This window comes from Pocillopora verrucosa, chromosome 1 (genome assembly GCF_036669915.1).
Source record: "Pocillopora verrucosa isolate sample1 chromosome 1, ASM3666991v2, whole genome shotgun sequence".
NCBI classification, from domain to species: Eukaryota; Metazoa; Cnidaria; class Anthozoa; order Scleractinia; family Pocilloporidae; genus Pocillopora; species Pocillopora verrucosa.
The window spans coordinates 985706-1003673 of NC_089312.1; the positions used below are offsets into that span (position 1 = coordinate 985706).

At 38.2% G+C, this 17968-nt stretch overlaps 3 protein-coding genes across 3 annotated transcripts; 2 read left to right on the plus strand and 1 right to left on the minus strand.

Annotated features, from left to right (window-relative positions):
• On the plus strand, positions 1-8385 carry LOC131785507 (neural cell adhesion molecule 2). The gene is made up of 7 exons (XM_059102408.2): positions 1-126; positions 224-607; positions 3581-3883; positions 4294-4608; positions 5042-5341; positions 6014-6310; positions 6827-8385. Exons 1-7 carry the CDS (start codon positions 66-68, stop codon positions 6931-6933), a joined length of 1767 nt encoding a protein of 588 aa, XP_058958391.2. The 5' UTR covers positions 1-65; the 3' UTR covers positions 6934-8385.
• Positions 8386-10111: 1726 nt separating this feature from the next.
• Positions 10112-11768, plus strand: LOC131785496 (QRFP-like peptide receptor). The gene has a single exon (XM_059102387.2). It carries the CDS (start codon positions 10323-10325, stop codon positions 11292-11294), a length of 972 nt encoding a protein of 323 aa, XP_058958370.2. The 5' UTR covers positions 10112-10322; the 3' UTR covers positions 11295-11768.
• Positions 11769-11867: 99 nt separating this feature from the next.
• On the minus strand, positions 11868-17917 carry LOC131785454 (uncharacterized). Its single transcript, XM_059102336.2, has 3 exons — positions 17801-17917; positions 17061-17133; positions 11868-15251 (listed from the first exon to the last, which is right to left on the minus strand). Exons 1-3 carry the CDS (start codon positions 17899-17901, stop codon positions 15078-15080), a joined length of 348 nt encoding a protein of 115 aa, XP_058958319.2. The 5' UTR covers positions 17902-17917; the 3' UTR covers positions 11868-15077.
• Between the last annotated feature and the right edge of the window lie 51 nt (positions 17918-17968).

The following is a 17968-nucleotide window of genomic DNA, read 5'->3' on the forward strand; positions in this document are numbered from 1 at the left end:
TGTACTTTAAGGAATGCAACTTTTTATTTCTTTCCCCAGCTTCCGCTTTATACTCAGAAATCAAAATGGTGGTGACCAGTCCACACTGTATGCATGTGTTGTTATTTCTATCAAATTTTCTCCGGAGTAAGTGCACTCATTCGTCACTAACCGTGTCGTTTTCACTTCTTTTGACGAAAGCGCGAAATGCTGATCATTTTCATTTTAATTTTTGTCCTCGCAGTTTCTGTGGCAAGTGGATTCACTGCTGTTAACTTTACCACAAAACCCAAGGATGCGGACTACTTTGTAGAAAGTAATGCCATTCTTCGATGGGAATATTCCAGCCGGAAGGCAATCCAGTATGTAAAATTTGGAATCCTAATCGGCGGTGATGATGTTGCTATTGTTGTGAAAGATGTTGATGCTAAAGAAGTTCAGTTTAATAGCTTGGGTCGGCCAGAAGTAACAGAATCATTTATCGGTCGAGTGGATGTAGTAAAGAACGAACAAGCAAGTTTCAGGATTAAAAATCTCACACTGAATGATACGGGAAGGTATTTTTTCAGTTTGGATCTGAAAAACGAGAGTAAAACTCCTTCCCATTATGTCCAAGTGACCGTTGTAGGTGAGTATTTTACAGTTTTGCTTCAATTTCATGGTTCTACTTTCCTTAACAGGCGCGAATTTTTTATTCCATGCGTAAGAATGAAATATGAGAATGAGTAATGGGTTACGCCAGCGGCAAATGTAACTTGTTTTGCAAACGAGAGCCGCTCTTAAACATCTGCATACATTTCATGTCACAAGCGTAAATTCAGCAAAATTCACGTCCGTTTTATTAACTCAGAATAACTCCACTTTCATTCATTTTTCATGTATTTTATGACTAAACCGAACGACATAACTACTATTTAGCTGAAAATGATCATTCACACACTGGAAGCCGTGCTAAAGTAGTATTGACTTCTGGCGTGCTGCTGACGTATTCTTCATTGTTGTCACAGTTTTTCGCGTGGTCTTCCGATGCAGCCTGACGATGGGTTATCAACTTTGTCTTAACCGGCATTAGTCTAAAGATTTTCCGCGATCTTTTATGCAGTAATGAGACATTTCTACCATTTTTGCATTTTGGACATCTTTCTGTACGACAGCTTTCAACATGATAAAATTCATTGACATCCAAGCCTATAGTTACAAAAAATAGAAGTTGGAGTCATTTGTTTTTGGTGATAATGTGCGATAACTTAATTTTGATCTGCTCTCAGAAATAAACAGAACATTGCCAAAAAAGCTACCGTTTTAAATTAGCATTATCAGAAAGATAGGTAATCGCGGTTTGAAATTTCTCCAATCGTTTTTACTGTATTTTCCAAGAGGCAAATTTTCAAACTTACTATTTTTGATCGATCGTTTTCCTATCGCGTTTTATTAATTCTATCACATTAAATATTTAGAAACTCTCCCAGTGGAAATCAATTCAATATTCAGATAGCGTGGTGACTTGAAAGAATATAAAAAACAGTGTGACTTACATTTAGGATTTCAATTTCCAGCAGAAAGCAATAAAAGTACATTTCATTATTTGTTAGTAACTTTCAGACGTCAAATTGCTTCCAAAATGTATTCACGTATTTTAATTTATTTGGAGAAAGCGCGGGGAAATTTTCGCTGACTTACGTTTTGCGGTTTAATAGTGGCCTTCATTTTGGCATTTTTGTTTAAAAAAACGGCTAACTTCAGATACACCAGATAGCGGCAGAGGTGAAACTGTGAAGTAACATTCGTTTAGTGACATTCGGTTTCCACAACTAGAATAATATAAATGCCGTCAGCAGAAGTAGTAGAAGTAAATTTTAGATCAAACTTTCGATAGCGATCGTAAGTTTCGAATGTAACTGACGCGGTAAATGAGCCCTTAATGTACACGAAGCCGCAGCAAATGTTGGAATTTTTTTCATCAAAGCCACGAAAATTTGTTTCCAAGACCTGATGAAACGATCACAATCTCTAATGCACGCGGCCATATGGTGTGGTGAACCTTGATTAATTAGTTTTTGTCGATCGGTTTATGATAATCAAGTAATCTCGCATATTTATTCATAGGTTTGGTTTCCATCTTACAGAAATTGATTTTGTACTATGCATCATAAATATTTTGTCTAAGGTGATCTTTTTTACCACTTAGAAACTCCAATTTAACGTGTTGTTGGAATATGAAGGGAGTAGATTTACCTGTAAATGGTTAGGCGGCAAAATTTGCATTCGATGAAGATCACTGCCGAAGGAAAATCATATTTCCCAGCCAGGTGCAAAATTCTTAGTTTAGAAAGCTTTTCAGAATTTCTGAATTATCTTAAAAAAAGACCCATATACCTGGCATTCGACGCAGTTCTCCCTAAGAGCAGAAATTAAATATGAAAAGCCTTTCAAACTCAATTTTTACTTGGTCACTGCGATGACAGAATAAGAAATTATAAAAGTATTTTTATTCACACGTGAGCCTTATGTCGGATGTTTTCTGGCTACTAATTGAAAAGAGACATTTGCAGATCAGCCGTAATATCTCCTTTGCTGCTTCCTTATACGGGGTGACGAAAAGTTATTCTGTTTTATTTCAGTAATTTTTTTCGAAGTCAGTAACCGAAACACTTTATTCCTTTGTTTGACATTAGTGCGTAGTTTCTTTAGATACACGTGATTTTCCATATTGTAACAAAGTCCCGATATGCACCTTTAAAAATGAATGACAACTTGTGGACTGATCGAATTTGAGGATCGCTTTTTTCCCCAAAAGTGACGATAATAATTTTTTTTATGCTGATCACATAATTACGCCGCGTTCATATCTGACATTTTCTTTTGTTATCCACGGGAGAGTAACAACTTCGTTTTTGAAAATAAGTCACGACCATGCAGCAGATGGCGTGACAGTTTTCTCTTCCCTTCACCTGCCCTTACACGAGGAGGGAGCGTCAGTTGTCTCTCCCTAGTGCCCGCTCATAGATAGATCTCTTTTCGCAATTATTATTATCTTATATGAATTTATTTCTGTGCGCTTTTAACGACACCAAGAGGGCTGACTTGCAAAACGATAGAAATTGGTGACGAGAATATCGTGGCGCTTCATGAACTTTGGAAAGAAAAGTGCAACTTGTTTCCCTGAGTTGCTGGTGTGCTGGGATATATTTTTTACACAGATGTCTGTAGTGTCACGTGACAGATTATGCTGGAAAGGAGACTGATCTTAATTCAACGGATTTGTCATTATTTATCGTTAGGGAGGGGGGGGGGGAAAGGGTCGGAAGGTTTGAGTTGTGTCACGGTAAAATTGACCTGATTCCCCATTAGGCTCTGTAAAACTCTCATAATTCCCCCCTTTCTTCTCCCCCCCCCACCCCCCACCCCCCACCCTCTTTGGAAGTTTTCTAAATCCTCCCCTTTGTACCCCTTTGGAGACGACTGATTTTCCCTATGTTCCCCCTAAAAAACCGTGTGTGCCTCCCTTCCCCCCCCCTCCGAGTAATAAATGATTAGTGGTACCTACCTAGGTACCCTGATTGTCGTAGTACTGAAACGAACTCGCGATTTCCTTATTTAGACATTATTACTGATCGTCAAAACTCCACTCAACTGGTGGAGTCATGGGTAGGGCACAAGGTTTCTCTCATCTGCATCGTCACTAAAGCATCGCCTGGGTTACCTGTGGACTTTGACTGGAGATGGTCAGACAATACGCAAGTCATTGGAAAACAGGTTTATTGGAAAGGAAAACCGGATCCTTGGAAAGACCAAAGCCAAATGACAATAGAGACGAATGTTGACCGGGATTTCGAGCCTGTGACATGCATCGCTAAGTCAAGGACTTCAACTCAGCGGTTTGATATTGGCATGAAACAGCTATGTAAGCGCATTTCAGTGTCTTCTGCTTATTTTTGAATTTAAAATAATACGCGTTGCAAATAAATTGGAATCTATTTGTTTTATGCAATGAGGAAGTAAAATTTGTTAACGATTACGTCATTTATGCGTTTGTCCATTAATAGATCATAAGTAACAACCAATCAAAATGTGTGGATAATTCAGCTTGGTAAATAAAACCTTAATTATGATTGGCAGTTGTCATTACTTTGATTTTGGTTTTACGACAGTCAATCAATTGAAAACTGCTCCAATTATTAGGAGTCATTATTTCAATCAATCAGTAATTCAGTAATTCAAAATACAATCAATCATTTGTCCTTTCATTATTTCGTTTGAATTATCTCAGTTGAGAGACAAATCATTTGATAAATTAAACTTACTTTTCCTTAGATAAGCCGCGAGAACCCATCAATGTCACAGCATACGACTTTCCAAGCAATGAAACCGAGTGCCCCATGTACAGCAGGCTCACCTGGGAGCCACCCGAGGATGATGGAGGAACTCCCTTAACTGGTTTCGTCGTGGAATATAAAGATCCCGGTTACACTAGCCGGGTTTTCGTCAGCAAGACCATTAACCGCTGCACAGAGCACGTGATTTGCAAACTTCAAAGTGAATTTCCACGTGAGTTGCACGTGGATGTTAGAGCGATCAACAGAGTTGGTCAAGGGTTTCGATCCCGCACAATCTTGGTTTCATTTTTCAGTGAGTATTTCAGTTTTACAAAGCCCTCTACGGTTATGACACGATGTCATCAATGAAGGTTTCTCACTAGAAAATTGCCCTACAGACTTGCTTGAGAGCTGTCATCTAAAAGATTCTAAGTAGGGGGGCAACGATTGCTTTTAAGGACTTTCCCGAAAGCACGGAAGCGATTACAGTGAAACGCCGAACAGAATAAAAATCGCGCACAACGCCAAAGGTCAAGTTGTCTCGCCTCGGCAGGTAGGGTAACTCGAACATGCACAACTTTTTCTCACACATATACACTTCAGCTTACCCAGCCAAGAAAAGACGGGTCAAATTTTGTGCAATATGTAATCTTCCCTAGCTGTCACGATAAAGGCTGGTGAGTGCACAGCTGTTACAACTCACAATATTTTTAAGCTTGAATCTTGCCTTGAATTTATTTCATTAGAATCACTAACTGCGCCTCTCAACCTGACCAGCAAATTAGTTCCCAAAGAGCGGGGCCCCTATGATGTATGGGTAACTTGGAGTCCCCCTGAAGAGGACGGTGGTGCTCCTGTGGTACAGTATTCACTTGAGTACAAAGAACTTGAATCATCTTGGAATTCTGCCACAGTGCTGAAAACCAACAACACTTACATGTGGATCAGTAAAACCCACAAGGCTTACGTGTATGAAGTACGAGTGACGGCCAGAAATAAATTTGGACTAGAAAAAGCCTCGAACATTTTGATAGTTCATTTTGGAGGTATGCTTCCATTAAATTTCTCCAGCAGATAAAATTATTAACAATTATTTACCGAAATAGAGATGGCTAGTGGATATTTACCGCGCCGCGAACCTAGCCAGCGACACTGAAGTATACTTGTTTTAGTATGTGCTAAAACAGTGAGATAGTAAGGCACAAAAAAATGATTTTAAATCATTTATTCCTACATCGATTACAATATCTTCGGGCGCAAATCCCGCGCATGTTGCTCTTAGGTAAATAGCAAAGAATATTCGGAGTTTGAATAGCCAATCAGAGCGCACCTTTAACGCTATCCATTGTTTTATTGTCTATTACTCGAATTTTTCACCATTATTCGCATCCTCCAGCAGCTAGGTAAGGAATATCCTCTAAATTCAATTGTGAATGAACAACTTGTAATTCTGAACACTGAGAGCAACATTTAGAAGTTATCACGGGTAGGGCGTCTGATCTTCATTTTTTTTTTTTTTTTTTTCCTTCATTGAAGGGTAGCTTAGAAATCTCAAAGGATTTTATGAAAGAAATATGTTTAACGATAGAAAATTGGGGCGTGTTATGGCCTTCAGCCGTTCGCTTATTTGCTTTACTTCGGTTACAGTTGTCCCATCAAAACTGCAATGACTCTTTAACTTTCACATTTGAAGATTTGCTTTGTCCTATGTTTCACAGAAAAACCGGATCAACCCCAAGATCTGGTCAAAAAAGAAGCGTTCATTGATAAGCAGAACAAACCAAAAATCAAAGTGATGTGGAAACCTCCAAGATATGATGGCGGTGCGGCAATCACACATTACCATGTTGAATACAAAACCGTGAGAAAAGAATGGAGTAGTGCGGAGAAAGATTCTGTTAAAAACACGGAATACACGTTTCAAGTTGATAAATCAGAAACGTACACATTCCGAACAAGAGCAGTGAACAGACTGGGTATAGGAAAACCAGCAGTAATAACTGTGAACTTCACAGGTTGGTGTGAGCGCTTGCTGCAGACATTTTGTTGTAAAGGCTTCTTTAAAAGGCTTAAATACGTGCCGTTCAACTGATTGGTGTAGGTTAGACTGAGGAGAAAGCAGTTTTATTTCTTGTCGCGCTTTTTAAAAAACATCTATGCGTGAACTCTTACTTTACTTGCAATATTTACCGACTGAGTGGAGGTGAATAGTGATGGATATCTACCGAAGTGGAGGTAAACATCCAACACTTTCACCGACACTGAGGTGAAAACTTGTCTTAGAATATACTACACAGGCGCTAAAAATAGTAGTTTGTTTCTGTCAATATACCAAAAAATGGCCAGAAATTAAACTCTTGCGGCGCGTTTTTGTCACTTCGGCTCCTCGGAAGTTAAAAATACTTGCTAGTCACTTCCGAACCAGCCAGTTAGCACGCACGAAAAGTACTATTGACCTGTGTGACGTATACAATCTTTAGTCAATCAATTTCTTCCACTAATTGTCCACATTTTTGTACATGTATTTTCAGCGGATGATGTGAAAAATCTGGCAGTAACAAAGAACTCTACCTCATCGACAACTTCTGCATCCTTTGGAGTGATCCTTCTGTTTGTAATATCGAATGCTTTGGCGTAATGTGGCAAATCTAATCGGTGAATGCAGAGAGAAAAGACTTTTTGTAAGGAAAATGATACGTATGTAAATATGGAGACCGTAAACAATTTTCAAAACAACATTAGAACAAATTGAGAAAACTTTTACGAAGTTTTTCCTCTGGGAACAGAGAATGCTGCTTTTTCCGGCTTTAAGACAGTCGAACGCCATGCAAATATGGTTCCTGTTGTCTCTGTGTTGAGAAAAATTCGTTTATATTTCTTTCAGTCGTCACCACCAGCTAAGAGAGGATTAGAGGATTAAATTAAGCGACAGAACCTTCAACATATAGACCTTGCTTCAAAGCTATTTATGCTAAGGATCTTATCCTTGAGGTCCTTATTTCCAAGGTCTTTATTCCTTAGGTCTTTTTTCCTAAGGGTCCTATTCCTTAGGTCCCTGTTCGTAACGGTCTTATTTCGAAGGTTCTGTTAGGCTTTGTTTGGATCACTTTGCTTCTTACGATTCCCGAAGAATCTAGAAAAACTAATCCTACGTCGCAAGTTTTGCTCAAATGGTCATCCTATAAGGAGTGCTATTTATCTGTAACTTAAACTTTAAACACGCCCAATGAAGAAAAATTGTTTAACATATTCCTAGCAGACCCGATAACCTTAGTTTAAAAATACCACAAGAGGGAGTCTCTTTAAAAAAAGACGTACATGGTGGATACAGTCTTTTGAATTGAACCTCTCTCGTTATTGACACGAAAGAAAACAAAGTTGCATTCACAGGATTCACCCGAGGGAATTTTAGACTAACTGCTTTCCACGTATCAATGATACTTCATCCCTATACTTCCCATTTTCTTAATCGAAGCCTATAACCTCCCACTCGTTCTAAGAACTTGAGTGTCTGGGAACGGCTGAAGACGCTCCTTCCCAGTTTACGCACGGAAAACTTCATCCTTTCGTACCAGTGCGGGGGCACAGAAACTGGCTCAGTGTGTACATCCGGTGTATTGTAGACTGCAAGTAAACTATATACGCTTTTCATTCGAAGTGGTGAATATTCGAATTAATTTGTAAGAAAAGCTTATATTAATGATATCATAAACATAGTTACGATACTAGTTTTTCTTCAGGTTTTGTAAAATAAACAGTTCACATTAACAAAAATGATAGGTAGCAGAGATGCCTTCGATGTTATGTTCGCAGCTGAAATAAAACGAGAGTACAAACACCTCGTTGATATTTTGCATTTTTCGCTCCTGAACGGAATCAGATAGGAATTGCGTCAACATCCGTTACTGCAGCAATGTAAGAGGGATTATTTTTACCCATTCAAACCGTGGGGACCTGGTACTGCTCTTTATCTCGGATTGATGTGGCATTAGACCGGGCTCGTGGAAGGAAACAAAGAATTGTAAGATGCCCTTTCTAATTCATCCGGATTATTTTTGACAGAACGTTATCAACGGCTCAACTCTCCAGGTGTTCCAACAAAATTTCTTACATCCAATAAAACAAACATTTTCCTGATCTATTTTTGATGTGCTTTTGTGATTTTTGTTGGTTTATCTCCGAGGGATTGTGAAATGACACTTGAATTTTCCTGATCTATTTTTGATGTGCTTTTGTGATTTTTGTTGGTTTATCTCCGAGGGATTGTGAAATGACACTTGAATTTTCCTGATCTATTTTTGATGTGCTTTTGTGATTTTTGTTGGTTTATCTCCGAGGGATTGTGAAATGACACTTGAATTTTCCTGATCTATTTTTGATGTGCTTTTGTGATTTTTGTTGGTTTATCTCCGAGGGATTGTGAAATGACACTTGAAGGGAGAACGCACCAGACTGCAGTTCAATATTTAAAAAATTTTTCTTGGTCAGTAATGGGAGGTCAAGTCCTCAATGCAGTGAATATTTTAACATTTCTCTGGATACTCATTATGTATACCGTATTTCAGAAACGTTGTCATAGAAAAGAGTAAAAAGAAAGGGAAAACAACAATTCGAATTAATTAGCACATAGCATATTCATATTGCATTAGCATATATATAGATATAATTTTTATATTATTTTTCAGTTTTGGAATCGCTTGAAATATTAACTTTCAAACAACATCTAATTCTCTCAAGAATTTTGAAATAATTTTCAGTGGTAATTCTGCGAATTTTGTTCGGCTGGCGGGCTTGTAGCCAGAAGGTAGTTTTATATGCTAACAAATTCCTAGTCAGCTTTTTTGTTTTTTCTGCGACAACTTTAGTGCAATAAGGCGCATCCAATAAAGGGAAACTGTGACAAGAAAGATGCGAAATTACGATAAAGGAAAATTCTAATTTGAAGGTTGTGACACTTTAAATTCCAAGTATTTATAGTCCCATAAACAGATTGCAAAACATATGTCATGAAACCGATACGTGTCGTCATTACTTCGTTCATTTTGTTTCTTTAATTTTCTATTACTTAAATTTTCCACTAAAATTCATCTCTGCTGCTGTCTCTTAGACAGTATTCACCTTTCAGAGCATGAAGGTGTCAAACTTTCAGCATGGCTGTCAACTGCAAATCAAATAATTTTAACCTTTGTTGACAGTTTTTCGGGGAATTTGAGAACAGCTTGGTCTGAGGAGAGAAACATCAGAATACAGCTGTTGCAATTGTATTAATAACTATCTTGATTCGAGTATTAGATAACTTCTCCCGAAAATTAAGTTTGTTTTTCCTGTTTTTCTCATTTTGCTCTGTCAGTTAATGTCTGTCATTCAATGCACTAGTGTTGTACAAAAATAATTCCAGTAATGCTGATTAACCCACAGTTGCAAAAGCCAGTTTTGCTGAAAAAAGGACAGTGTAAATTTAAAGATATATGTACATTTTTAATTTGAAAGCACTAAGAATGTAATAAAGGCCAAGTTTTCACTCCAGATATTCCATTTAGAAAATGTTATTTGAGTCTTGATGCGAAAACGACGTGAAAGAAAAACATTTTTTCTTTTCAGCACGGATTGGCAAATATGGAAATTTGAATGTTTTCTTTCACTGGTACATAAATTGCAAGCAAAAGATGTTTTGGGTTTTGATCAACGGCGGATAGCGATGTAAATTATAACTTTAACGAATTCAAATATTCGATCATCCCCCGCAAAGGCTTCATGCTGTATCAATAATGCCTTTTGTCAGAGGAAAAACAGTGGAGTTGTTATTTAATTTTTTTCCCGCAGTTATTAATGTCATAAAAATTCAAATTTCAACTCCAGCCATTCGTTAAGCACGCTCTTCAATTATCATCTTAATGACATCCGACGAATTAAGGTTAGTTTCCGTTCCGTATGTCGCGGAATAACCTCGTTTTTCGGGTCACGTCACATCCACACAACAGGCCAGTCGTTGTGAAACAAGACCAATATTGCAAACTATAGTTGAGCATGGAGGATTCGCGACAGGACTTTCAGCGTATTTCGCGGTATGATATTGTGTTGGCGGTCCTATATGGCGTTGTTATAATAGCGGGTATTTTCGGCAATTCGCTTGTCATTGCCGTGGTTTGGAAAACGCGCACAATGCACACGGCTACGAACTATCTGCTTGTGAACTTGGCGTCTAGCGATATTCTCGTTTTGTTATGGTGTCCTCGCACTTACGATTTCGTTGTCACTGGATCGCTTCCCAAAGGCATAACAGGCGACTACTTGTGCAGATTTTTTATTGCTGATCCAATGGATATTTTATGTCTTGGAGTTACATTATTTACACTGACAGTACTAGCTGTAGAGCGGTATCAAGCGCTCGTAACACCCCTAAGCACCAAATATAAGCTTAACAAGAAGAGTGTGATGTACGCTATTGCTACAACTTGGATTGCTTCTTTACTTATAAGTATTCCAGACTTTATTTTCACTCACGTCGATGGCAATCGTGGAAAATGTGTTTCACCCTTGGGACCTGAAGTGGACGCTGGTAGCGACAAAACTTATGTTGTAATTGCAATCAGTTTGTACATCTTCATACCGTTCCTAGTCATCACATATTGTTACTGTCAGATATTGCGAGGAATGTTTATCACTCAAACCATTTGCGCAGGACCAGCAAACGTGAATTCGGAGAAACGAAAACTTGCCGTTCTCATTATTGCTGTAACAGTTGTGTTTTATATCTTATTTTTGCCTTTTGCGATATTTATGCTGCAAGTCACTTTCACAAACCGCTTAGCTAAAGAGTATACAGAGAATGAAAGTAACGTAGAAGTGCTGAAAGTTTTAAGCTTTCTTATTGTTGCCAACAGTTCTCTAAATCCTGTACTATATGCTTTTCAAAGCGAGAATTACCGGAAAGGCTTTAGAGGTTTGTTCTGCCCTAAGAACTCTGTCGGCCAAATGCAAAATTACCCTCTCGGGTGAGAGATAATCAAGCGCGATAATCAACTGCGGGATGAAGATGAAGTTGTCTTCAAGTGCGCTTTGCGATGGAATCTGTCAGATTCAATTCCTCTGGATTTCATCATCAGCGAGAAAAGTTATATTAGTGAGGGGCAGTTTGAAAAGGAGTCGGGAACATGTCGCAAGTGTCAATGTACTCTTCTCTCCTATCCGTCATTAAATCGAATTAAACGAATGTCGCCAACCTCGTGAAAATGAGGTGAAGATGGAGACTTCAAAGAGGTCGTACAGGATCAGACAGTGAAAAACGAGGCGGAATTTTTATCCATATCGACCCGACCTACCGGAGAAACGTGGCGTTAATTAATTCATTTATGTTTTTACAGCTATTTCTAGAAAGAAAGATCCGCTTAGCGATCAGAAAACAGAGTGTAAATAACATTAGTCAGGTTAACCTTTGCTGCAATATTACATTAAACTTGTTTACACAAGGAACGCAAACTTTTCAGCTTTCTTTTCCTTCCACAAAAGACCACGAGGCGCGTTCATTCTCGTAAACGTCGGTTGTCCCTAAGATATATAAATACCGTGGAGCACACGATGAAACTTTTATTTAACATATATAAACCTAAAGGTTTAGCCCACACAAACATCAATAATATAACATAATAAAACACAACAGTAGTCTAACTATGGTCTAATCCCGTCTCTCGGGTTCATCCACCTTGTTTACACAAAGTTTGTTTCTCAGTAAAAATCGTTCATTTCTCTGTTTCAGCTGTATTTCAGTACTCCTAATAATAATTTCCGAGGGGCAGATGTTCTCTAGAGCACAAAAACCTCTCTGACGTTATCTAGACAGAGTTGCGTGTATTCACTTGGAAGTACTCAGTATATGTCAAAAAAGTGCCGCATTATCTCAACGAAGACAACTCATATGGCGCTAAAAATTATATTTGGAGAGTATTCAAAATGAAATAGTCGCCCTCAAGTGAGCTCGAGTCAAGTAAATTTTATTTCATCCGGTCTTTCACACGGCCCGTTGACAAATTAACTGATTCTTTGATTAATTTTCAAATATGATTACTTCAGTTGAACTTTATTTTTCATTCCCTGCCTTTGTGTTTTGAAAACATTAGTGACATCCAATGGCTTCCCGTGGGCACAATGAAAGAAACGTGAAATGACATAAAAACGTTAAAAAGAGAGGAAGATTCTCGCTCTCCCGATCGGAAATGAGTAACATAGGTGATCGTAAATGCAAAAATGTCTTGTTTATTGAGAGCAAAATAGTAACTGTGAATACCTCTCTTTTAAAAGATTGCAGCTTTTTGTTTTGGAACCAACTGTACTTCTGATATCCCTAGTGATGCTCTCGGAATTAATTTTGCTTTTCAAAAAAAATTGTTGCCATTGGAGTTTGCTCCAAAATGCATTGACCTCTAGCCGAGAAAAGACAGGCTTAATATGACAGGACGTACAATGTTATGGAAACGGCTAATCTTGCGCAAAATTCAGAAATCGTTTAACTTGTAGAGAAATTGGGGTCACGGAGTCAGACGCGCCGCGGTTTGACCAAACTTAATGAAAAATCTACGGGGAAACCATCGTGTCACTACTTTCTCGCTGTTAAAGGCCAATTTCGCTATTTCAACCCAGACTGACAAATCATATAGTTAAACGGGGTAAGTTTCTAAAGAAACTGGGGTACTGTGTCGGTGGGGGGTATAAGAAGATTATTTGCTTTCATCAACCGTCGATAATTAATGTAAACTGACCACTGTAAAGAGTGTCTAAGTCTGGCGTTTCAAGCGGTTGGCGCTTCGTCAGAGCGACAAAGCTTTGGACGTTAGCTCATTCGCTTTGACGAAGGGCTAACGCTCGAAACAGATTATCTCACGTGTTGTTTTCGAAAAAAAAAGAAAAAGAAAAAGAAACCTCCAACAAACTAACTTTGCGGCAAAACTTTGTCTTCGACTTAGGGAAGGTACGTTTTTTCTAAGGGAGGGAGGGCTGGGGAATTTTGGTATTTTTTTCCAAAAGAAAGTGTTGGCCCTCCCTCATGTTTTGATTAAAAAACTTCTGACTCCCCCACATTTAGGTGACTGACAATAAGTGCGACCCTCCCCTCACTACCACATGGTATACTCCATGCCATAGAAACCTCAGAACATTTTTCGACATTTTGCTTGTATTTTGCTTTGAAGCTACTACAAAAGGCTAAACAACGAGTTGAAAGAATTTTCCCTCGCCGAGGAAATGCTCTCAAAAGAAAGTCGAGAAAGCAGAAGCAGAATCGCCGTAAAGCCGATAAACGCAAATGCCAACGCTACGCAGAAAATGTAAAGTCAATTAAAACAAGAATTTTAAACGTTGATGAAGAAACTCTGAATGACGAAGACTGTGCAATAGATCATGGAGATTTGGAGATGATGGTTGTGAAGGCTCATATTGGCAGTAAGATTTTGATTTCAATTGTGCAGGAAAAACAGACAAACATTCCGCTAGCCTCTGACTCAAATCCAGAGTCTGACAGTGACAGTGACAGCGACAGGGTAGAGGGCATTGTAGGATCTTCTAGTAACTCTTCAGAGCTTAATGACTCAGGAGATCAGGCAGCGGATAGACAACAGCTGGAACAAGAAACCATACCCGAGTCAAGTACGTCACGATACGGACGCAAAAGGACACGAGTACTCCGAGAAAATTATGTGCCATGGAATAATATACATGTAGACACCCAGTAACCTTGTAAAACTAGTACCTGCACCGAATTAAAAGAAACAAGTTGAAAAGAAAAAACTTAGTCTGTTAAAGAAAAATGGAAAATAACATCACAAAAATCCCCATTAAAAATTCTGGAAAAGGTGTGACCCTCCCCTTGAATAGCTGAAAAAGAGGGTACGGCCCTCCCCCTTTGGTGCTCACTTGCACTGATGACCCTCCCCTCTGAGGCCCCAGCCCTCCCCCCCCCCCAAGAAAAAACGTACCTTCCCTTATACAAGCTCATATTCGAAATTGTAATCATCTCTCACACTCATACATTAGAAGCATTGTATAAATTGGATCGCCAATTGACAGATTTTCGAAATTCGTTCTCTCGCTCCAGAGAGGGATTTTACAATCGCACGCAGAGGAAATTGAAGAATGTACAACCCTTTTCTTGGTGCGAACCACGATCCTCGAGAATGCAAAGAATATTTTCGGAAAGTTCTATGATTTGTCTCGAAAACTCGCACTGTTCTTTCAACTAATCAAATCGTATCTATCTGCGTTTACCTCGAGTACTCATTGGCGGGAATCCTTGTGCGCATATTCGTCAACTGCAAGCCGATACTCAGTCTATCTACTTTTCTCCACATCTTGGATCAATATGGTCTCTTTGTGTTTCTCTATATTACTGAAGCCCCGTTGTCAAAGCTGATGGCAGTTCTGTAAATTTTACTCAAGTTCGTTTCAAACCTCAGTGACGATGACCTACCTTGATATGAACTTTTAATCAAGCTGATGATCACAGGGCTTTTGGCTTAAGTTCAAAGTGTTCTTTCTTAGATTAACATGAGAGAAATTGAAAAATTCAGTTCCAAATTCTAATTCACTTTCTCTTTTTCCACAGCCCAGAGTGGTTCCTAGTCACGGAAATTTCACCAACTTTTACTTTGAATTTCTCGATATTCCAAAACTAAGACGAGGGTAACAACTTGGACGAAATAGTTACTTGAAGCTATTCAGGTAACTTATTTGAAGTAACATCTGATGTGATCCTCTGAATAACTTAAACCAGGACTTCGCCGAGATGATATGTCATTTAACATCTCTTGATTGGTCCTCTGTTTTAACTTGCTTCATCCCTGATGCTTGTGATGAGTTTTGTACACCACAGCTAACTTTATCACTGGCTTCGCTGGGAGTCATTCTATCAATGTCTTGCTCAGTGTAACCCAGTGATGCAAGTGATTTCCTCATCTTTCTGGTGATCTGATGATAAAAGAGAAGAAAAAGGAAAGAAAAAAGAAGCCTCTTTTGTCTACTTTTATTATCTGACAGAACTTGATGGCACTGAGAGAGGGTTTGCCTTGAACAGAATGTTTCAAAATCAAATTAACTCTTTAATACCACTGGCCATCACCTTTTTTGTGAAATGTGAAAGATAAATTTATTGCCTCTGACTACATTATCTGTGAAATATAGTTATAAAAATGAAACAGCCCCTCATCCATTTAAGACCCTGTACAAAAAAAGGAAGACAGGATTGTTGTCAACAGTGCCGCATTTTTGTTCCTCTGCTTATAGTTTGTTGTGTAAATCAAGAATCTCTTTTCAACCCCCCCCAGCAACAACCAAGTTTTGGTAAAAGTTTCAAAACCATACCCCCAAGTTTCTTGACTCCTCAAAATCACATGAGTCATGCCACTGGAAAGAAGTGCCCATTACAATTTACAAAATGTATTTTCATTTTTCATAGAATAAAAAATTGTCCATATTGGGAGTTATGAAACATTTGAACCTATGGGTGTTACTTAAGCTATCTTACACTAACATCAGTATGTATATTCTCCAAACTGTTCACAATACATTTCCTACAGTGCTGCTGAGGAGAATTTGTTTAACAATCAAGAGATTCTATAATTGGGGATCATTTTGACGTAGCTGTGTGTTTGTCATGTTATTTTACAGTTGTTTTGTTTACATGAGCTATGTGTTCAGGTGATACATTGTGTAAAGGGGTTCATGTGTCCTACTCTTGGGAACAACACATGTCTTGAAGTTTGGAATAAAAAGTTGGTCTTTTGTGAACATAGGACTGGAGTTTACTTTGACTCAGGGTTGATGTTGTAAGGAGAAATTTAATGCTAATTACTCTTTGGGGTTTAAGGGTTAACCCTTTAACTCCCAGATCAAATTTGTAATTCTCCTTACTGTCAATCTTACAATTCTTATAAATGTTAGTTCAGAGAATTTAATATTGGATCAACTAATTATCCCCAAATTGATATTTTTCTTTATTCCCATCACTTATCTGGTTGATATTGTATTGTAAGGAGAAATTATTTCTTGGTCACTCATGGGAGTTAAAGGGTTAACACTCTACTTAGTTCACTTTTCTGGCTCTTGAAAACCATTCATACCCCAATGAAATGAGTCAATAGACATCAAAAGGTGAGCATTTTTCCCAAAGCTTTAACACCCATTTGTTTACATCTTAGTGCTGATAGAATCACTGTCTTTTAACCCCTTAACTGGCAACTCCACTGAGAAGTCCTGTCCCAAAGCAAATGCATTTATTATTTTTCAAAATTTTAAGTTGTTTGAGTTTGAGAGGCCAGTGTATTCTACATCTCCACTGCCACAGATTTGAGTGTTACTCTCCAACTTCGAAGGGGGTACTTGGGTCAATTTTTTCAGGGTATGTGCCCTAATCTTTCAGAACCAATATCCTATTATTTTGTATACAATTACTAAATTTTGGGCAAATTTAATTCATGTGTTCCCAACTTAATAACTGTCTGTTTTGTTTTTAAATCCCTCCTAACCAGAATTTTTTTACCCTAAAATCCCGAAAATGTGCAACTCCATTCCAGTCTATTGAAAATGCAACCCCATAATAGTCAATCCTGTTGTGAAAATCTGACTCCATCCAGGGGCATATCCCCATTAGCCTAATACTGGGAGGCACCCCCTCCCCCCTTCAAGGACAAACCTCCCTAGAGCATTAGTCCAAATACCAAACTGTTATCATTCATGCTGAACATTGCACTGAATTTATCATTATAGCATGATAATTACCATAAAAGGTACTGGCGCTCGTTGCTGTGGTCGCCCATGGAGAAAGGCTTCTAAAGCCTTCTGTGAGTTGTATCTATGGAGAACAGAACATCAGCTTATCTTATTATGGATAATCAAATTAATCCTATGCTTTTATTAAAGAGTACATTTAAGTGCTTGCAATGAACCAATATCTCAGCTGAAAGGATTATCAATATATTAATGTTAAAGAAATTTAATCAAGATAGACTCTGTTCATTGTGAGTCATTGGATTCTTAACAACCTCTAAGCAACCAACCTACCGATATACCTTGTTCACACTGTGCTTTCAAGCCGATTTGTTTTCATGTGACATCACAACAGCCACACCAAATTATGGTAGTGCATAGCAATAAAAATTTGTGCAAAAAGCCAGTGGAATGATAGTCCGACTGTTTCAAATTCATAAACGGGGTAAGGTTGTAAAGAAGCTGCGTCAGTAGGGGTATAAAAAAGTAATTTGATTTTATCAGATGAGTTGATAATGTAAATTAGTCACCATAAAGAGTTTCTGTAATCTAGTAGTTCTAATTTAAATCTTACATCTGTAATTAGACTAAGGAATCATGCTTATATCTCAAACTGGATCATACAATTATTTATCGATATTTATAAATTTTGGACTCAGCCAAATGAATTGCCTTGATCTGATTATCTTTAACTCTTTTAATTATCACAATGTTACTGTTACTGATCGAATCCAATGTACTTATAAGCTTACCTCCAAAGATTTGTGTAATAAATTAAAAGAATTCCTGCGTTTCTTGATCGAGTCACAAGGTCGCTGTATCTTCGTTTGCACCATAACTTCAACTTAGACATGTTCCACTGTAACTCCCCTCAGGAGCCCACTGAGGAATCAATGACCTAGAGCCCAGTCTTCTCGCGG